Genomic DNA, 18459 nt, shown 5'->3' on the forward strand with positions numbered 1-18459 from the left:
TGCATTAAGAATCCAACAAGAAAGCATCAAACACAGGTTTAAAAGGTAACCAGTGTATGATTTCAGAAAAACAGTAATGCTCTGACACAAGAAGAGCATCAGCATTTTCCCTCTTCAGGGTCCCCCAGAAACATTCCTATCCAGTTCAGTGCTTAAGTTATATACGTACTGGACTGAGTAGGAACAAACACGTGCTTGCACGCTTACCTGAACGAGGGCCTCTAACCTTTTAGACTTCTAATTCTCTTTTAATTTAGTTCTTAGCTCCATATATTCAGTTGTATCTTGTTTGGAAAAGTTCTTTGTTAAATGTCACTTATATTTACACTTTGATTTTTTTTTTTTTTTTTTACACCTGAGTGATAATTTAGCTGTCACCTTGTGTCCAGTCAAATATTCCATAAAGCCATACAATTCTTGTGCTAGTGTTGCACTCCACTTGTACCAGTTTATATATGGAAAAATGTGCATCAGCTACCTCTCATACATTACCCACTGACCTTTCTATGTCCTTAATGTGTCCTTCCCCTTCCACACAAAGTGATTTTTTTTTAATTATTAATATTTTTTGTTTGTTTATAGAAGCCCCGTTTAAATGGTTCACAAAGCAAGAACAAAGTGAGCTGGAGCCCAGTGAAGACACAATGACTTAAAAAGTATGTAATATTGGAGGCTTGGAGAAGAAATTAAAGCCCAACCAATGAGCACCCCAGGGCCATCCCAGAAAAAGCTACTCCACTCAGTTACAGCTGGAGACTCCGGATGTACTATGGATGATAAGTCCCACGTCAAGAGCTGTGTACCTCTCTCTCATCAGTTAAGTGTAAGTAAAAAAGGGAACATCAAGTTAAACAGCTATACCAGCCAAGCCGTTTTAGTAAGAAGAATCACATTTAATGAGTTTCTTTCTTGCAATTTCAGATGCTCAAGTACAGCTGGTAGAAATTCAAAACAGCCGTAAAGAACTGTGACAGACGGATACAAATAGTACTGCAGCTTAAAAATGATAAAAAACACCTGAAAAAAAGTCACACAACCCTCCCAAAAAAATTTACACTTTGAACCTAAGCCAGTTTTTGAAGATTCCCTTCTCCAAAGCTAGGATGAAGGAGGAAGAAAAAGAGGAAGAAAGTGCAGATGACCTTCCAGCCACAAAGGTCTTGCGCCAATGTTTATTCACCATGCCTGTGGTGGTATGTAAGGGGAGATCACCAAGTGCCGATTCTGCGACCACCATGAGATTCCTACGGAAATCCAGACCTCAGGCTAATACTGAACACAGAGTGGACCAACGAGCTGCATCAACAAAATAAAAACAAAACTCAAACTAAAAGAAATGGGAAAACCCCAAATAGCACAGATCCACATTTGTGAGGGGGGCAGGAGGAAAGGGCAAGAAGGGAGGTCTATACAGTAAATAGTTGAATGGTTTATGTTACAGATGACTGGCAGTTTTAAAGAGTCTCTTCCCAGCTCCATTGCTGCTCCAACCCAGAAGGGAGAACTGAAAAGGGAGGAAGAAAAGGTAGGACATCGTCATGGAGCATGCAGGATCAGAAGCAGCAGAGTGGGCATGCTCAAATAAGCCCCCGCCTCTTTTTGTAGTCCTCCAAGTTCAATGATCGCCGAGGGGCACCATCTTTTGCTGGTGGAGCCTTGGAGGTGATGGCCAGTGCCTTAGATTCTGTTGGGGATAAGAAAACAGTGAGGACCGAAATACCTGAAAACTACAGATTTTTACTTGTTGCTTTTACTGACAGCTTCACCACAGAATCACGTTTGGCTTCTCTAGTATATATCAGGTTAGAACTGCAGTTAATACAGGCAGTATCTGGTAGCTTATCTTCATGGATAAAGCATGTGCTATTTTGACTGTTTGTTAATTCAGCTTTCTGCCGGTAAGTATACTTTCATTTCTTAAGAAAACTACTCTATAGCATGCTGAAATCACAATGTAAACAGAGCCTGCAGGCTCAGTTCTGGGATCTTTGATAAATCATTACCCCATGAGAATAGCAAGCACAAAGAGACAGATAATAAGTGGACAGAAGTCAAACTTCCTATCCATACCTACAATACACATTTTAACCAATCCCCAGGTTCTTCTTTTAAGAAAGGAGACTGCACAAAGCAAGATGCCAAAATGGTGTTCTGTCTGAGGAAAAAAAAAACCAGAACAGCCATACTTAAACCTCTACCTATATTGTGTCTCTCTCATCCTTCTCTTTTTAGTCTCCTTCCTGGTTTTCAGTGTCCTTTAGTGCCTAACCTTCATCTGCTTGCTAACTTTCTGAAGTTTGTAACTCTCACTAACTGCTTCAGGAAGTCTCCTGTTCTTGGCATCCTACCTCATTCTGTAGTCTTAGGTACAGCGTTCCAATCTTGACCTAGTTTGGAAAGACAACCTCTCCTACTTTCCCTTCTTGGCAAGGTTTTAAGTCTTTGTGCATTCTTATAGTACTCCTTAAATTGTTGTCCTCCAAGAAACTTCAGTGCTAATCCTTCCAGTAATGCAATAAAAAATGAGCCTTGTGAGTCAAATTGCACTGGTATACTCCCATGCTTTCCCACCACTGGAAAACAGCTCGATAGGACCAGAGGAAATGGCCTCAAATTGCCCCAGGGGAGGTTTACATTGGGTATTAGGAAAAATTTCTTCACCAAAAGGTTTGTCAAGCATTGGAACAGGCTGCCTAGGGAAGTGGTTGAGTCACCAGCCCTGGAGACATTTAAAAGATGTGTAGACGTGGTGCTTAGGGACATGGCTTAGCGGTGGACTTGGCAGTGTAGTTGGACTCGAGGATCTTAAGGGTCTTTTTCAACCTAAATGATTCTATGACACTAAACTGTTCTTGCCACACATCTCAGGCTCTCAAAGTCAAGATCACAAAGACAAAGCTTCAGCAAGTTTGTGTCTATAAGCATACCTTCACTCCCTGCACAGTTTTGGTTCCCCTAAAATTTTGGTTCAATACCATCTGCAATACCAAAGTTAGGGAGCAGCAACTTGGTAAAGCAGCAGGTTCAAAATCAAATAGAAATACTTTATCCACATAGTATGTACACAGATTATGGAACAGGACATCACAGACGCCCAAAGCTTATCTGTCCTCAAAAGTGATAAGACAAATTAACCAAGTAAGTACCAAAGTAGATATCAAGGCTTATTAAATACAACACTCTTGTCTGTTCTCCAAAGATTATGCAAGTCTGTAGACTACTTCAGAAAACACTCATTACATCCTTTCCTCCATAGGCGTTTGGAGCAAGGATATGGGGATACACAGGCTTTCGGTTTAACACAACACAGTTGTTCTTGTTTTCTCAATGTATGTCACTAGCACACATCCCTTCCTCCTCAGTTCTAGATGCTTGCCAAGACAACAAACATGGAGTCCTTGCTCCCATTTTCAAAAGCCCACCAATGATTTTGAAAGAACTATTCTGAAGAAGTGAGCTCTACCATAATGAGCTGGACAATCACATCCCCAAACTCAGCTGGAACACCTACCTGAACTGGGAACCTGAAGATCAATCTTTACATCAAAGTCATGCACTTTGAAAAGATCTTCTGAGAGGTCACTGGCTGATTTAGAGTTCACATCTTTATCCTTCCCTTGACCCTGAAATAAAAACTATGGGTAAGTCTCCAACTCTTATCTGTCCAGATAAACAGAGATAAAAATGCTTTTTCCCCACTTCTGTCACAAACATACTTAGTTTAGCTTTCATACTGCTAGAGAAACTTAATTTTCTTTCCCTAAGAAAAAGCTGTTTCTTTTCTATGATAATCCTCTACAGGATACCTATTTCTAGAACTGAAGCATGCACATCTACTATTAGTCATAAGCTTCTAGAACAAAACGGTGACAGTGGGAAGAACATAACAGAGACAGAAATGGAAACTTGCCTTACTCATGTCCTTTGGAGCATCTGGTAATACACCAGACCCGTATTTTGCATTTAGTTGGGCAAGGATGGCAGCTTGGACAGCAGGATCTCTGGACTACAGAGGGGAAAAAGAAAAATAAAAAAGAAAAGAAAGAAGGAAAAAAAAAATCACTATTTAAATGGGTGAAAACTATACTGTCATTTTGTTAAAACAGCGCTCATATCCATGAATCTAAAACCATAAGAGGCTGTAGGTAAGTTAGCCCAATCTTCAGAATCTCAGAGACAACTGAAATCATCCTGATACCTGTGTAATAATGGATCTGACAATAACAAACTAAAAGTTATCCTTCAGAAAGTCTTTCTTTGAGAAAATGAGAAATACATTTCCTGTTGATATGGTTTGCTCCCATGACTAGTCTTAACACTATTATTAGATGTATTTGATTTCAGCTTACAGTTCTGGCTGAAACACTCTACTAGAGAGAAGAGATCTTTAGAGGACTATTTTCTTTACACAATATAATGTGTCTACCATAATAAAGCTATTCAGTTATGATTCTTTGCTAATAAGGAATTATTTCAGAAATAATTATTTAATTCAAGCCTTGCAATAAAATTCCTTTTCTATTCCCTTCCCAGTTTGTGGAGACTCATGAGAGCCAACCTGACCAGGTTTTTTTAAGTACTGATACTAGAACCGTATACTATTCCAGAACAGGCCTCAACAAAGCCAGATTACTTAGAAGTAGGAGCTGATCACCTTGCTATCTATCATTTATATAGCTAGGGACTGTAGTAGCAGGTTTTGCCACAGTATCATGGGGGACGTTTGTGTTAAACTACTTTATCCATCACAGGCCCAAAGTGTCTGGTCTTCTCTCGCCTTTCACAGATCTTTCAGGAAAATGTCAACTAATTCGAAGTGAAACTCACACCTACAGCAAACTGTTTTCCCAGAGCTAACTAAATCCGAGTAATTCTACATAAAAGAACTCACCACAGAAGTCTAAACCACAGTTGCTTCTCCAGGTACATATACCCACATCACTTATGTCCTTCACATTTTGCATTAAAAAAAATTAAAACAAAAACAAAAAAACAAACTGCTTTTTCCTTCTTTTGGGATAGCGAGTCCAGGATCTCACTCAATTGCATCTCACCCTGGCATCTGGAACATTAATAGCATATGGCACAACTGGGAATTAATACAAACAACATTTTCTTTCCTACTGTCTGCATTATGTTGGTTTCTGTTTCTCTGCAAATTGCCACAACTGAACTTAAGTATTACACTCACATTAGACACTATTGTGGGCTTGCACTGCCGCCTAGTAAAGGGGTCCATTTGTTGGTTTTTCATGCTGTGACTTTCAGCCTGAAGAAGAAAAAGCACGTGGTTTTGCAGAGTTAGCTACTTGCACCCTTATAAATCCTCCCACAGCACCCTGTCCATGCAAGTACTCATCAGCTATATATAATAACAAGATCAGAGGAAAACCACGAACAGCATTACAGATTAGAAAGCTTTTGACACACCCACAGTCCTATGCTTCACAGGTCAAAAGTCCTTACTGAATATAACACAGAAAATACATGCACAACTCTCAGGCTAGTTAAGGCTTAACCATTTGTTAACAAGCTTAACTTTCTCTTAATAGAAGTGTCACTGCATGGAATTGAATATTTCCTTTACTATTTTATTCTCTGAAGTCTCCTTTCTGATTTCTTTCCCACACAAAATGCACTAAGCCACTATTACAGTCAGTAATCTGCTGATAATCGAGTTGATCAAAAGGATAAAGCAATCTGCTTTAAAATCATGTAATCTGCCTATATGAAAGATTTTATAGATCATTAAAAAAATTGAGTAGATCATTAAAAAAACTGAGTAACTTCACCATGCAATTATCCCCCTTTGCATCATTTCATGTCTACTTGTACAGAAGTATTAATTCAGCACTATTTACCACAAGAGCCTTCTCAGACTCAACGATATTCCACTCTCTATTTCTCTGGTTGATGTAACTGCAGAAAGGAAAAAAAAAGGAGGGTGGGGGAAAGAAAAAGAAAGTGATCATCATTTATCAATTCCTACACAACAAAATGCCTGACAGCATTCTTGCAGCTTCATCCGGATCATAAATTACTCTTACTGCAACACAACAGCTACCTGGGGTGAGTGGAAGAGAATTTATATTTTTGACAGTTTTAACTGAATGACAGATACAAGGAAGTGAAGATAGGCAAATGCCAACAGAGCCATCATGATACACATTTCATGAATATATTGTACAGGAAAGACAAAATCCTGCAGTTAATTCACTACTGCTTTAGTTTCTCTCCTCCATATATTTTGATTGATGCTATTTAAGAAAGAAAATATCTGCTTCTTACCTGATTGCAGAAATGTTTTTTGTTCGTTGACGATCCAGGGCCTCTGCTCTCTCTTCAAGTTCATTAAGCTGATCTTGAATCTGTTTGGCCTTATCTTGGTCCCCCAAGTCCTCAGCCATAGCCTTCAACCAAACAGTAACTCATTAGGCACTACTCTCTACCACAGAGCTAGTCAGAGAAACAAGGGATACACCCATGAATCAGCCAGCTAACCCTATTCCAGTTGCAAATGTTCTACCCCGCATGGTAAGAATACAACAAAGAGCTAAACTCTCCTTACAGCTCAAGGCAAAACAGGACTTCTTACTCTGAAGAACCCTGAAAACCTTTGAAAGCCCTTAAACTAAGGAAGACGTAGGAACACTACTCCCAGCACGAGAAGGGCAAGTCAGTTAGATGATTTAAGTTACAGGTTTGATTAAAATCTAATATCACTATTTACCAGCTCAGAAAAGAATGATTATTTCTGCAACTGTCAGTTGCCACTTATTTCAGGGAGTTGGAGAGTCCCAGACCAACAACAGTAGCTTATCATGCCACCTGGTGACAATAAAAAGCAATTGCACCGTTCTGCAAAGGAAAACTAACAATTTACGTGTTCATTCATAGTAAAATGGTGAGCAAACAATACAGTTAAGCCAAAGAATGTATAACTAAAGATTAATACAAACTCTTTGTTTTTACTATATGTGAAGCATGAATGTCTTGAAAAAGGACTGCACAAATAAAACCAAACAAAATGTGTTATATCTATCTTTATCTTCAGAGATACTTAAGATTGTTTTCTTGACTTCTCAGCTTTGGCTTCTCAGCACTGTTAGGTCTATTCCAGGAGGTCTACATGTAAAACAGTTCAGTGGCAAGTAAATCTTTCAGCAATCTATTCTATTCAATATAAATTAATGGCCATAAAGTGACAATTCACTCACCCCTGAGTAAAAGACAATTTAATACAACTTTTACTTTTCCTATCTTAAAAAGTATAGGAAATTAACTTTCAAATATTATTATGGGGTATTCTGAAAGAAAAAAAAAAAAAGGAAAAAAAGAAAAAGAGTTAAGAGTTTCTAAAGCAGAACAGCTTAGGACCTTCTTGTTTAAAGGACACAAAAAGAGACAGCTACAATTGTTGGCAATTGCCCTTAGAAAAAGAATGCAATCGCTTTAACTGGGTTCCAAGTGTTCTGAACCCAGCAATGAACCTCGAGATCCACCTTTTAGCTGCATAGTTAAAGTCAGCCTTACTGCTGACTACCACCAAAATCCAGATGAGCTCCAGTTCTTCAAAATCAAAGACTGCATTAAGCTTGCAGGCATCATCTCATCTCTCACCTTCTCCTTTAACAGCTGAGTTTTCTTCATAGCATAATTTGGAGGTGCTTTTCTGAACCTTTCCTTCTCTTTCACAATCTGTAAGATGCAGAGGAAACAGCAAGAATATGCAAATATGAAATGTCTATTTCAATACTTGGACACTAGAAGCAACAGATCAATATCACCTAAGAAATGTACCTACTACCACAGAATTTTACTCATGCTCTTTCTCTGCTGCATTTTTTAATTTGTGACTTGGTAATGAGTTACAGCTCCATTCCCCTCACTTATGACCTACAAAAATCTGATGCTTATCACATTTGGTCAGTATTGAGCAAGTATTAAACTGCAGAAACTGTGATAAATGCATCTATCATGATACTGTTAGCTTTTCAGAACTTGAGAACCAAGTTACCATACTCAGGCTAGGCATTCAGAGCTCTGCAACACAAGCTCAAGAGGAGGTAACAGGGCACAAAGGATGAAGTAAACCAGGAGTGAGCACTCAACAGCTGGATCACCAAGCTACTCTATCCAGTTATTCAACTTGATTTTGAGCCTTTTATTTTCTTCTTAGGAAGCAAATACCATGATCATTTTGCTTTGTAACAGCTAGTGCTCTACTCCATGAGTTCCTGCCACCTTTAAGCACTGCCACAGCCTTACTACAACACACTGTTTACCTCCTCAATGTCCTGGTCATTAAACTTGTAGTTGAGGGCTTCTTTGATGGACACTTCCTTCTTGTTTATCTCATCTAGCGTGGGTAGCTGCATCCCAGCAGAGAACATCTAAACACAAGGACAAAGAGGTTACTTTCCACTTAAAGGATCCTTGGCAGAAGGCTGCTAAGAAGAAACTAAAGTCTGGCAAACTTACCGCTTCCTTCCACTTCATAAACTCACTTTCAGTGAATTCCTGATTTGAGACAAACTCCAAGCGAAACACACGTGAATCACTGCCATGCCTGCAACAAGAAAGTGTAACAACATCCCTCTCTGATGGTACAGAGCTATGATCTTGGATCTATAGGTGTAAACTGATTCAAGAAGCCCAAAACCAGACACGTAAGGCTACTCTTGTGGCTCGCATGCTATCTATTCCTAACTTCAGTCCAGTCAGCCACAGTTCAGGAGCCTACATCAGCTATTAGTAGTAATGCAAAGGAATACTAGACGATGAGTCTGCAGAAAACAGTCGCTCGGTTGTGACAGTAAAACCCTCAGGAGGAAACGGAAACAGACCTCTCTCACACCTAAGCCTTACATACCCTATTCAGTGACCCATGGCATGATCTTCAGAAACACAGAGCTCCTTCATGTTTGGACCAATAGAAGTAACCTTTCAGCAGTACTGAATTATACAATGCTGGAGCCAACCACTACCTAATTTTTCATTCGTTGGCCAGTCAAAAGCCAGAAATCCATAAACATTTTCTGTGGAGCACTACCTTTGGCACTACCAGCTAAACTACTGTGCTGCTACTAGCCAATACTAAAATTAGTTTCCATGGTGTAAATTTCACTCAAAGCATGGAGCTCTCTCCTGAGGCAGCCTAAGAAGTTATTGAATGTCACAATGGATTTAGATAAATTTTTTTTTTTTACTCCACACTTGCATCCATGTGCATTCTCCACATGCCTTCCCGTTTCTCCCAAATGGTTAATGTCTTCTTGTCCTATCTCACTAGGATGTTTTGTATTGTAACTGTTAACCTCACCTCATGATACTTATAAGGGCCATAAGAAAAACTGAGAAATCCAATGCTACATTCAGCTGCTTCCCTCCAAAGTACCATTTTATGTTGTAATACATATGCTAGACCCAACCATGTATGCCTTTAAATGATACATATTTCTAACATCTGATTACAACAACTGTGGAGAAAAGATATAAAAGAGTATTGCAAAACTCAGGAGGCATATACAAACATCCATGGGTTACTAAGGCAAGTGAATTGCTCAGATGTCAACACAATCACAAGTCCCTGCATGAGATTTTTTACGATTTCCATTATGCCAAGGGGAAAAAAAACCCAAAAAACCCAACCCCAACATTCTAGCAGTAAGCGGCATGGCAAGTCCCAGTCTGCTTTTTAGCTCTCATCTCCAAACCACATACAGAACATTATTTGCTACGAAAAGGACACCAGTTCATGAGCTGATGAGGATGACTTTGGTATCTTACCGCAACTGTAGTCCTTTGTTTGTCCGGGTACCACCAAGCTGGTAAACCTTTGCAGTCTCTACCACACCGGTTATTTCAGCAACCTATATCACACAGTAAAATACACAAGAGGAAGGATGCAAGAGGGGACTTCTGTGTTCCTGGAATATATCTGGATATTCAAGCCTTTTCGTGGGAGATCTAAAACTTTAATATAACTAACAATTCTAACTAGATCAAGGAAAGTAAGACTCTTCAGTGTATGTTATCAGGTACTGAATTAGTTGCTTCATGCATCACCTTTGAGTTGACAAATTATACCATCTGAATGCTTGATGCAGCTTTTGTATCTTCTCAGTTCTGCCTTCCTGACCAAATGGTGTACACTTTCCTACTTTTCCTATTGACTTTTCAGTTAATGCTGGTTTGGGTTAACGTATGTCCCAAATGAAATACACCAGTGCTGCTCACATACTGAACACAGCCCCTCTGGGAACCTTTTTAATGCAATTTTAGAGAATATTATTGCATCCCATGACTGTACAGTTACAGCAATGAAACAGAAAACCAAAACTGTGTTCTCAATCACATTCTCTTCTGAGGCACACTGATGTATTAGAAGAAACACTTTGTAAAAAAAGAACCGAGACCACGCAATAACTTGGGAACATTCCCAGAAATTAGGAGTGAATGTTACTCATCCTTACTTGGTCAAAGCAGAGTCCTGAACTCTAGTTTGCAATACAAATGATGAGACAAGACAGTATGAACCAAAGCTGGAAGAACAGGCTTTGTGAGTGCTCCCTCTCTCTCACTAAATGTATCTCTTCACCTAGCTGGTCCCATAGATTTATTTATTTTTAAACCGGTCTCCTCCACCTCTTTGGCAGCAATTACCTTTTCTGGTTATAAGCAATCTTTTTGTATTAACACTCAAACAATCACAGGTACCTGAGAAGCTGCAAATATTACATTACAGCACTATAAAAAGAACTAAACCCCTTAGAGCTAAACTCACCCGATAAACAGGTTTGCTGTTGTGATTTCCAATGCCAATACGGACAAAGCAGCCAGTGACTGTCTTAGCAAAGAAGGGCATATGACACCAGCGTTCCAGCTTGTGTCGTGATAACCGTACTCGGTTCAGTTCTTCAGGCAAGGACACTGGCTGGGACTTAGGAGGAATTTCTTCTTTCCTGATTTGGGGAAGGTGAGAAGGAATAAAGAAAAAAAGTAGAGACATAATCACCAAAAAAGGGGTCCTGAGCAAGGTGCAGCATGAGTGCTAACTATTTAAATTACTAGTAAAAGGAATGATTCATCACACGCTAGCTGACTGTAGATATGCGAATTTAGCATTCATGAGAAAGTCTAAACGCAAAGTCCCAGACTTGTTACCCACTGCCCCTGCCACCACAAAGCAGAACGACTCACACACCAGGGCAGTTTATAGGCCAATGCTTTAAGATAAGCCAGCACACCTCTCTGCCCTGCTAATGTGCTAAGGTTCTGCAGCTGCTAAACTGCAGGACTAAACAAATCTATAAACAACAGTGTAAATGGGGCTAAAGGTAACAGCAGGGAACTGAAGTTGCAAACCCATCCAAGGTAAATCAGTCGCATACACCATGATATAGAAGCCAAGGACTCAAATCTGAGCAATGCAAGTGTGCCCAGAGGCAAAACCACTTTAGAGACACTGAAATGCCCCCAAACAATCCTCTAAACCAGCACGTGTCTACATAAAGTGGATCTCTGTTTTTGAACACACACTTACAAGTAATCATAGTCCAGTGTTCACTACTTACTCTTCCTCTTCATCAGAGGATGAGGATCTGGATGAGCGATCACTTTTCTCACTAGACTTATCATCCTCCTCCTCCTCTTCATCATCAGAGTATACTTCACTAGTTTTTAATGGCTGTTTTTTTGCAAGCAATTCAGCTGGAGGAACAAGGACAGAAAACAAGGAAAAACAAGCTGTAAATTTTTCATGAAAAGTTTGAGCTCTAACAGGAAGCTTATTGTTTAAAAAAAAACCAAAACAAAACAGATAGCTATTAATTTTACGCTGGATACAAGTGCCACATGTTCAAACCCACTAGTAAGCTAAGCACTTCACTGTCTACATTCAAAGAGAAATCAAAGTATTTAAAGGCATCTTAAATCTCAGTTGTACTTATCAGTCTCCCAACTTGTTTACACATAGCAATACAAGATGGGCATAACAACTGGATATACAAGATAAAACTATTATGATCAGACAACTCACTGGTATTTTGCAAGACAAAAACCCCTCATTTTTGGAGAGGACCACAATAAAACCCAGTAGAGTAACAAAAAGGGTTCCATCAAAAGTCTGCAGCAAGAGACACAAGACGATGTGCCAGCGAAGAAACAAGCAAATGCAGACAAGGTAGCACAAGAACAATAAATATTGTTTGGATGAATCAGAAATTAAATAACAGAATCTAAAGTGACCAATTCAAATACCTGAACTAAACATTACTAAGTGCCATTCAATGGACTGCAATGAAAGTTTCCTTTCTTTTCAGACCATTCCAGGGAGGGGTGGGAGGGAGGAATACAGCATCAGTGATGCTAAACAATACCCTAGGTGGTCATGTCAGGCAAAAGACCAAGGAAAACACAGACATGGAATTCATTCACTCCAAGGTGTAAGATTGTTGCATTAATTAGAAACAGGAAGTAGCACTTTCAGAAAGCTGTAATAAGGCCTCAGAAATTGCAGCAATAGCAACACGCTTTCATACCTGTTCTGTTCTTCCTTTTCTCTCTTTCTGCTTTCAGCTCCTCCATTGCCTGAGACTTCTTGTCTAGCTTCTCATCCCGCTTTGATCGCCGCTCTTTGTTATGTGACATGACCTAAAAACATGCACAGAAAGTCCCTCAACACCAAGTGCAATCCATAAATTGAAACTCATTAAAACAAAGATTGTTTGCACACTTTGAAAACTTCTCAAATAGAAACTACTAACAAACTCCATTTTGAAACCAGTTTTTTTCAAGTTCATTTTTACAGAGGCTAGGGAGAGGGAAATCAATCTGAAGCCTATTTCTTTTTCTACTTTGTTTCAAAAATAATAAACATATTTACACTTCAACATTTCTGCCACCAAGTTTTAGTCTCTAAACTCCTCCTTAAAGTTAAAAAAAGGACTAGAGAATAAAACTGAAGTAATTCTGCAACTAACAAGTAATGAGGAAAAATTGGATGAATATTCTTCTCATTTGCTTCTCCTTCTGCAAGGCCAAATCAAGGCACTTGTTCTCATTCAGGAGCAAAGAGAAAAATTATGTTAAAAAATACTTAAGCAGAAATAAAGTTGTGTGTAAAGTCTGCAATATGGATCCAAATCTTAAATGTTGTAAGTCTTCTGATATGTTCCATTTCTAACAGGTCTATCTGGAATACCAGGTAGCACAGAAAGTAGCTTCTATAATAAGCATGAGAGACAGTCATTTGAAGTAAGTCAAAGTAATTTCTGGAAGGCACTGTAAAAGAACTCAACATAAGATCCTTTTATATATGCATATATGTATATGCATCCACATATTATGTGTTATGTATATGGACTATACAAGTATATACACACACATACATATATGGAGTTGAGAGGGGTAGGGAGATGAGATTCACTCCACTTAACATGTGCCTAAGGGAAAACTCATCTCACCTAATTTAAGTGTTAACCATCTATTTCACTAGAAAATAACATGGAGTGAATTGGCAGATGGAGATGTCCTCCTCCATTGCACAAAGACAGAGGCGACGACAAGTGCAAACAATCAACTAGTTCTTAGGCAGGTAAAGTTAGGCAAGATGAATCCCATCCCGTTCTGGGAGTCTATCTGCCCAGACTCTATAAATAGTTAAGGGTGGGATCTTAACCATTTGAAACTACAGTTCAGTTACAGAGGCCTCACCCCAAAAAAGAGTATTATCCTCTTTCTACTGGAGGTGGAAAAACTATAGAACTACTTCTGCTCCTCCTAGCATTCAAGCTTTTCCTTGATACCCCTACCAGTAGAAACTAAACATTCTTTCCATTGTATGTGCATGCAAAATAATTAAGACAACAGCTGAGCAGTTTCTGGCCCAATCTCTCAAACTTGCAAGAAGGACTGCATATGTAACATTTCAGACGGAATGACAGAAGTTTGGCTAAAGGAACTGCAAAAGGTTGCTTTTCTGTTCTCATATGGGAGGACTATCACAGCAACTCCAGATATAGCTGCAACTTTGCATTCCTCATTAAAAGGAGTTGTCAGTGCACCCCCTCAGCAGGCCAAAGATGTTAATTTCTTTAAATGAACTGGAAAGGCTAAAGATAGCATAAGCATATAAATGAACTAAATTCTGACCTGTTTAACACACTGTTTGACATTAAGGGAAAACATTAGGTGCAGAGAGAGGTAGCATCCTATCTCCCGTTGCCAAGGGAAAAGGGTTTGTTACTACGGACAGTTTCATTTCCTACCTGGGATTCCTGGATCTGCGTGAGTTTTTTCTTCTCCTGCTCTTCCTCTTGCTTTTTCTTTTTCTCTTTCTTTTCTTTCTTTTTTGCTGTTTTTAGTTTCTTCTTGATTTCAAATCTAGTAGCAGATATTGAAACAAAAAGAATGTGTGAAAGAATGCTCTTTCCCTAAGCGAGTGAAGTACTGCTCAGATGCTATCACAGCTTAAGTTGTTAAAAGACTGTAAAAGGAACACTTCCACTGCCTGCCTCAGATGGATAACCCTTTAACGCTATCCTGTCCCTCATTCCCATCCCCTCCCTTCCCCAAGAAAAATAAGGTGAAGAAAAGCTGAGCATAGAAAAGTGCAGGCTTACAGACAGCTAACCTAAATGGCTGAGGAGACAACATGGCTACTCCCTAGAAATCTGTCCTTACTCCATCTTCATCTTTGCCAGTGCAGTGACCATCACATGCTGCCTCCAACTCTAAAAACAATTGGCTATTTCACACCATTTGAATCTCAACAGCTAAAAACTTGGTTGTTTAAAGCCAGTATCATGCTAACTTTTTCATGCTTAAACTCCACCTTTCTACAGGCACTAGTCTGTATAAGAATGACTGCAAAGAAGTCACAGTGAGTCCTCCTTCAGCAGCTATATTCCAATCAGACTCAGGCATTTTCTGCAGTCCAGTTTAGGCATGTCCATTTCTACCTTCACGAAATATGTCAACCTGAAATCTTATTTTCAGCCACTGTATTCAGAATAATAGTGATTTCATTGTAACTGTCCTGTGACTGAGATTCCACCGCACCATGCATGTGGCTGCATGTGGTCATTGCTTTAGTGAAGTGTGCATATGGACAAACAGAAGAAAAAAAATTACTTAACTTCCAATAACTGAAATTCAAAATGTGTTATCCACATGCATATTACATAGTCCATTATTCTTCAGTCCTTTACACTTGGATTTTGTAGACAAGATACTGAAGTGCCAGATGAGCTCATTGCCCTTTTGTGCCTTTAACATGAAGCATAACACACAGGGCACAGGCATTTTATCACATGCAATGCCTGCTGTAATCCTAGTGAACTCACAGCACAATGTACATACAAAGAGCTAGACAGCATTTTGAAAGATTCAACTTACCAAAAAGTTAAATAACTACCCACCACCACCGCCCCCTTAGGTCTGCCTGCCAATCCCTTTACATAGAACAGGACAAACTTGTTTAAGATTAAATCAGTAACTCAAGCTTAGATTGTTTAGCTTGTTTGTATCAAGTATTCTCCAGCCTGAGAAAGAAGAAACCACAGAACAGTGAATGAAATTAAAAAATATGGTGTCCTTCTACCTGATCTAAACCCAATCTTTCACTCATTCTGATCCCTTTGAGGAGAGCAGCAGACTAGAGAAGACACTGAAAGTAGTATTAAAACCACAGACAGGCAGGCAGTGCTTTAACTATGTCTTGGACAAATGGACAGTCTGACAGTAGCTTATATTAACATGATTTACTCAACAGATGTCAGTCCTCTAGAGAAATTTCTCAGCAAGTGAGCAAAGAGAGAAGTCACTGAAGAGGGAAGAAACTGGAGAAAACTTCCCTCACACGTCCCAAATCTTTTCTGTTAGACACATGGGAAGAAAAATACCTTTACTAAAGGAAGTTGCCCAACAGGACAGTGTTACAGTAATAAACAAAACCACAACAACTAAAGTAGAAATCCACAAATGATCCCTTGAAAACAACATATCCAACACCGCTCCTCATTATTTCAATATCTCTCTCTTCTATTAGGGCCCCAACCAGCTTCAAGCCCATATAGAGGTAACCCTAACACTGCTCTGTGCTTCACCATTGTTTTCTGAAAAATTCCAGAAGCTCATATACACCTTACACTTTGTTTGCCTTTTTCCAAAGTATCAGCGTGTGAGAGCTAATACAAAAAAGATGGAAGAGAAAGCAGTCCTTCTGACTGTCTGGCATCTGGTGTGTGAAGCAGTAATATGGCTGCAACAGTAGCTGACAGAACCATGCGTATTCAACAGCTTAGAAACTTTCAGAAAATTACTTTTACAAAAACATGCAGCATTCCTGCTGTGTGCTTCTCAACTAGCTACAAGGACGATTTCTGCAAAAAATCTACAATGAAGCTTAATTCACTTTGTAGTGCTGAATGCTTGGACCCCAAACATGAGAGCACAGTCAGCATACTCTCCATACAGCCTGTATGAATTCGCTACCAAATATCAACAGATATAAAATTCACCTTCTCTTTAGCACTTCTCTCTTCTCTATCCGGTTAAACAGCTCCTGTTCTCTCTCCTTTTCTGTCATTTGTTCCAGTCGAGCTCGGTCTTCTTCATCTCCCATCAGATCTTCTCCATAGCCATCATGGAATTCCTCATCTTCAGATGAAGAATCTGAATCTGAGCTAGATGAGGAGCTGTTGCTTTCTGAGTCAGAGACTTCTCCTAAAACAAAAATACAAGGCAGCAAGATTCAGCTGAGGCAAAGTCCAACCACTTCATTGCAGCATGTTAGCAAAGGATACCAAGAATGAATTTTACGCTCCTCTTCTGCTATACTAAAAGCATACATATCATGAAAACTAAACACAGGAGGAAATACTTTACTACCATAAGATATGCATGCTAAAAAACGATAAAATGAGTGGTACTACATGTGAACACAAAGAGGGTTATAAGTAAAAATTCTTAGTAGAACAAGCAAATTTTAGGAGGCCTTTCGGTTAGTGTGTTAGGGTCTTAAGGTTAGATTTCTATGCCTATATGCTTATGTTCCTGAGAAGTTGCTTATACATCCATAACTTTGTAAGTGTGTGTGCAGACCTCAAATGCCACTATTAACCACCACCAATACTCCTCATTATAGCAATCTGAAGAACCAAAATTCCGTCATTTGAAGACTGCAGCACTATGAATTGCTACATCAAAAGATAAAGTTGAAACACGCTACCCTCAGGGCTGGTAAGGACGTGATGCTAGCTCCATTACCGTAACAAGCCCTCCCAGTTACACATGGACTTAGGGAACAGCTGACTCCCCAATAATATTGGGTAACACCACCTTTACAATTGATCCAAGTCCAAGTGCTTTGATTGTCTCACCTAATTGACTACATTACACCAAATTGCAAAAGCAGACATTAGGATTCTTTCTTTCACTTTCATTCTGGTCTCAGTATTTCTGGAAACTTCCAGTGTTGCAAGCTTACACTCTGAAAAACCTTGATTTGTAAGCCCTGATATATACAGGTTCAGTCACTTCATGCTTCAGTCTGTCTCTGCTGTGCTTAATACACTTAAAACTGGAAGCTCCTTCATATTCTTTCTTAAACTTTGTTTTTTTAGTATCAACTGAAATTACAACTAACCACCTGCAAACCTTCATGGGCATGATAAAACCAGGAAAGAACACAGGATGTTTGCCCAGCATTGGAACAGATTCAATATTCATGTAAAAGTTTCTAACAAAGCTATAGTAATGATTTTTATTCTTCCATGTCAGTATAAATTTGCAAGAATTCCAATTCAGAGCAAATGCAAGCAAGATAAGCTCCTATTTGCATCACGCAACACTATTACACCTCTCCCTTTGTCATCACAAGAAGTTTGGGAAGGGAAAATACGTCAACAGGAATAAAAGAAAATGCTAGCCTTACTACAGATGGGGCATGATAGAAGGAAAAAAAGAATTTTCTAGAAGAAAGTCAAGTAATGAAGCATGTCATACATTCTTCAGCTGAAACAGTATTTAGTGTTGCGGTTGTAAAGGAGTGCTTACAGGAATGCTATACTGAATTATAGGCACTTCAACCATGGCAAGTTTAAGAGTCATCCAGACTACCAGTAACACAAAGAAAACTCTTTGAAGGTAGTCTTTAACATCACCATTGAACATTACTCTTCAGTGTGCACAAAAGGGTAACTTCACTTGGAATTACACTGTAAGTAGTTGCACATGTATTATCTTACCCTCTTCAGGTGCCGAGCTCTCAGCCGAGCTGTCTTTATCCGAGCTGCCTGAAGAGGCAGCTTTGTTTGTCTGTTTCTTCATGGCTCCTTTTTTCTCTGCCTTACCCGCTTTTCCCTTTTTTTTGTTTTTAGAACCTCCAACAGTCCACTGCAAGGAAAAAACCAAAGAAGGGATCATAAGACATGAACATCACTCTCTTCTCCCTCC

At 39.2% G+C, this 18459-nt stretch overlaps 1 protein-coding gene across 1 annotated transcript in view; it reads right to left on the minus strand.

Moving 5' to 3' along the window:
- Positions 1 to 328: 328 nt before the first annotated feature.
- Positions 329 to 18459, minus strand: part of RTF1 (Rtf1, Paf1/RNA polymerase II complex component, homolog (S. cerevisiae)) — a 30085-nt gene continuing 11954 nt past the window's right edge. The window contains exons 3-18 of the mRNA XM_010580077.1: positions 18252 to 18399; positions 16524 to 16728; positions 14271 to 14385; positions 12543 to 12654; positions 11577 to 11712; positions 10787 to 10964; positions 9790 to 9872; positions 8482 to 8569; positions 8286 to 8393; positions 7621 to 7698; positions 6289 to 6410; positions 5862 to 5919; positions 5192 to 5269; positions 3911 to 4006; positions 3512 to 3623; positions 329 to 1684 (exon numbers count right to left, since the gene is read on the minus strand). Of these exons, the coding sequence (XP_010578379.1) occupies positions 1578 to 1684; positions 3512 to 3623; positions 3911 to 4006; positions 5192 to 5269; positions 5862 to 5919; positions 6289 to 6410; positions 7621 to 7698; positions 8286 to 8393; positions 8482 to 8569; positions 9790 to 9872; positions 10787 to 10964; positions 11577 to 11712; positions 12543 to 12654; positions 14271 to 14385; positions 16524 to 16728; positions 18252 to 18399 (1824 nt within the window). The 3' untranslated portion in view covers positions 329 to 1577. The remainder of the gene's footprint in view (positions 1685 to 3511; positions 3624 to 3910; positions 4007 to 5191; positions 5270 to 5861; positions 5920 to 6288; positions 6411 to 7620; positions 7699 to 8285; positions 8394 to 8481; positions 8570 to 9789; positions 9873 to 10786; positions 10965 to 11576; positions 11713 to 12542; positions 12655 to 14270; positions 14386 to 16523; positions 16729 to 18251; positions 18400 to 18459) is intronic.

Source organism: Haliaeetus leucocephalus, unplaced genomic scaffold, assembly GCF_000737465.1.
Source record: "Haliaeetus leucocephalus isolate CR32 unplaced genomic scaffold, Haliaeetus_leucocephalus-4.0 Scaffold696, whole genome shotgun sequence".
In the NCBI taxonomy this organism is placed as follows: Eukaryota; Metazoa; Chordata; class Aves; order Accipitriformes; family Accipitridae; genus Haliaeetus; species Haliaeetus leucocephalus.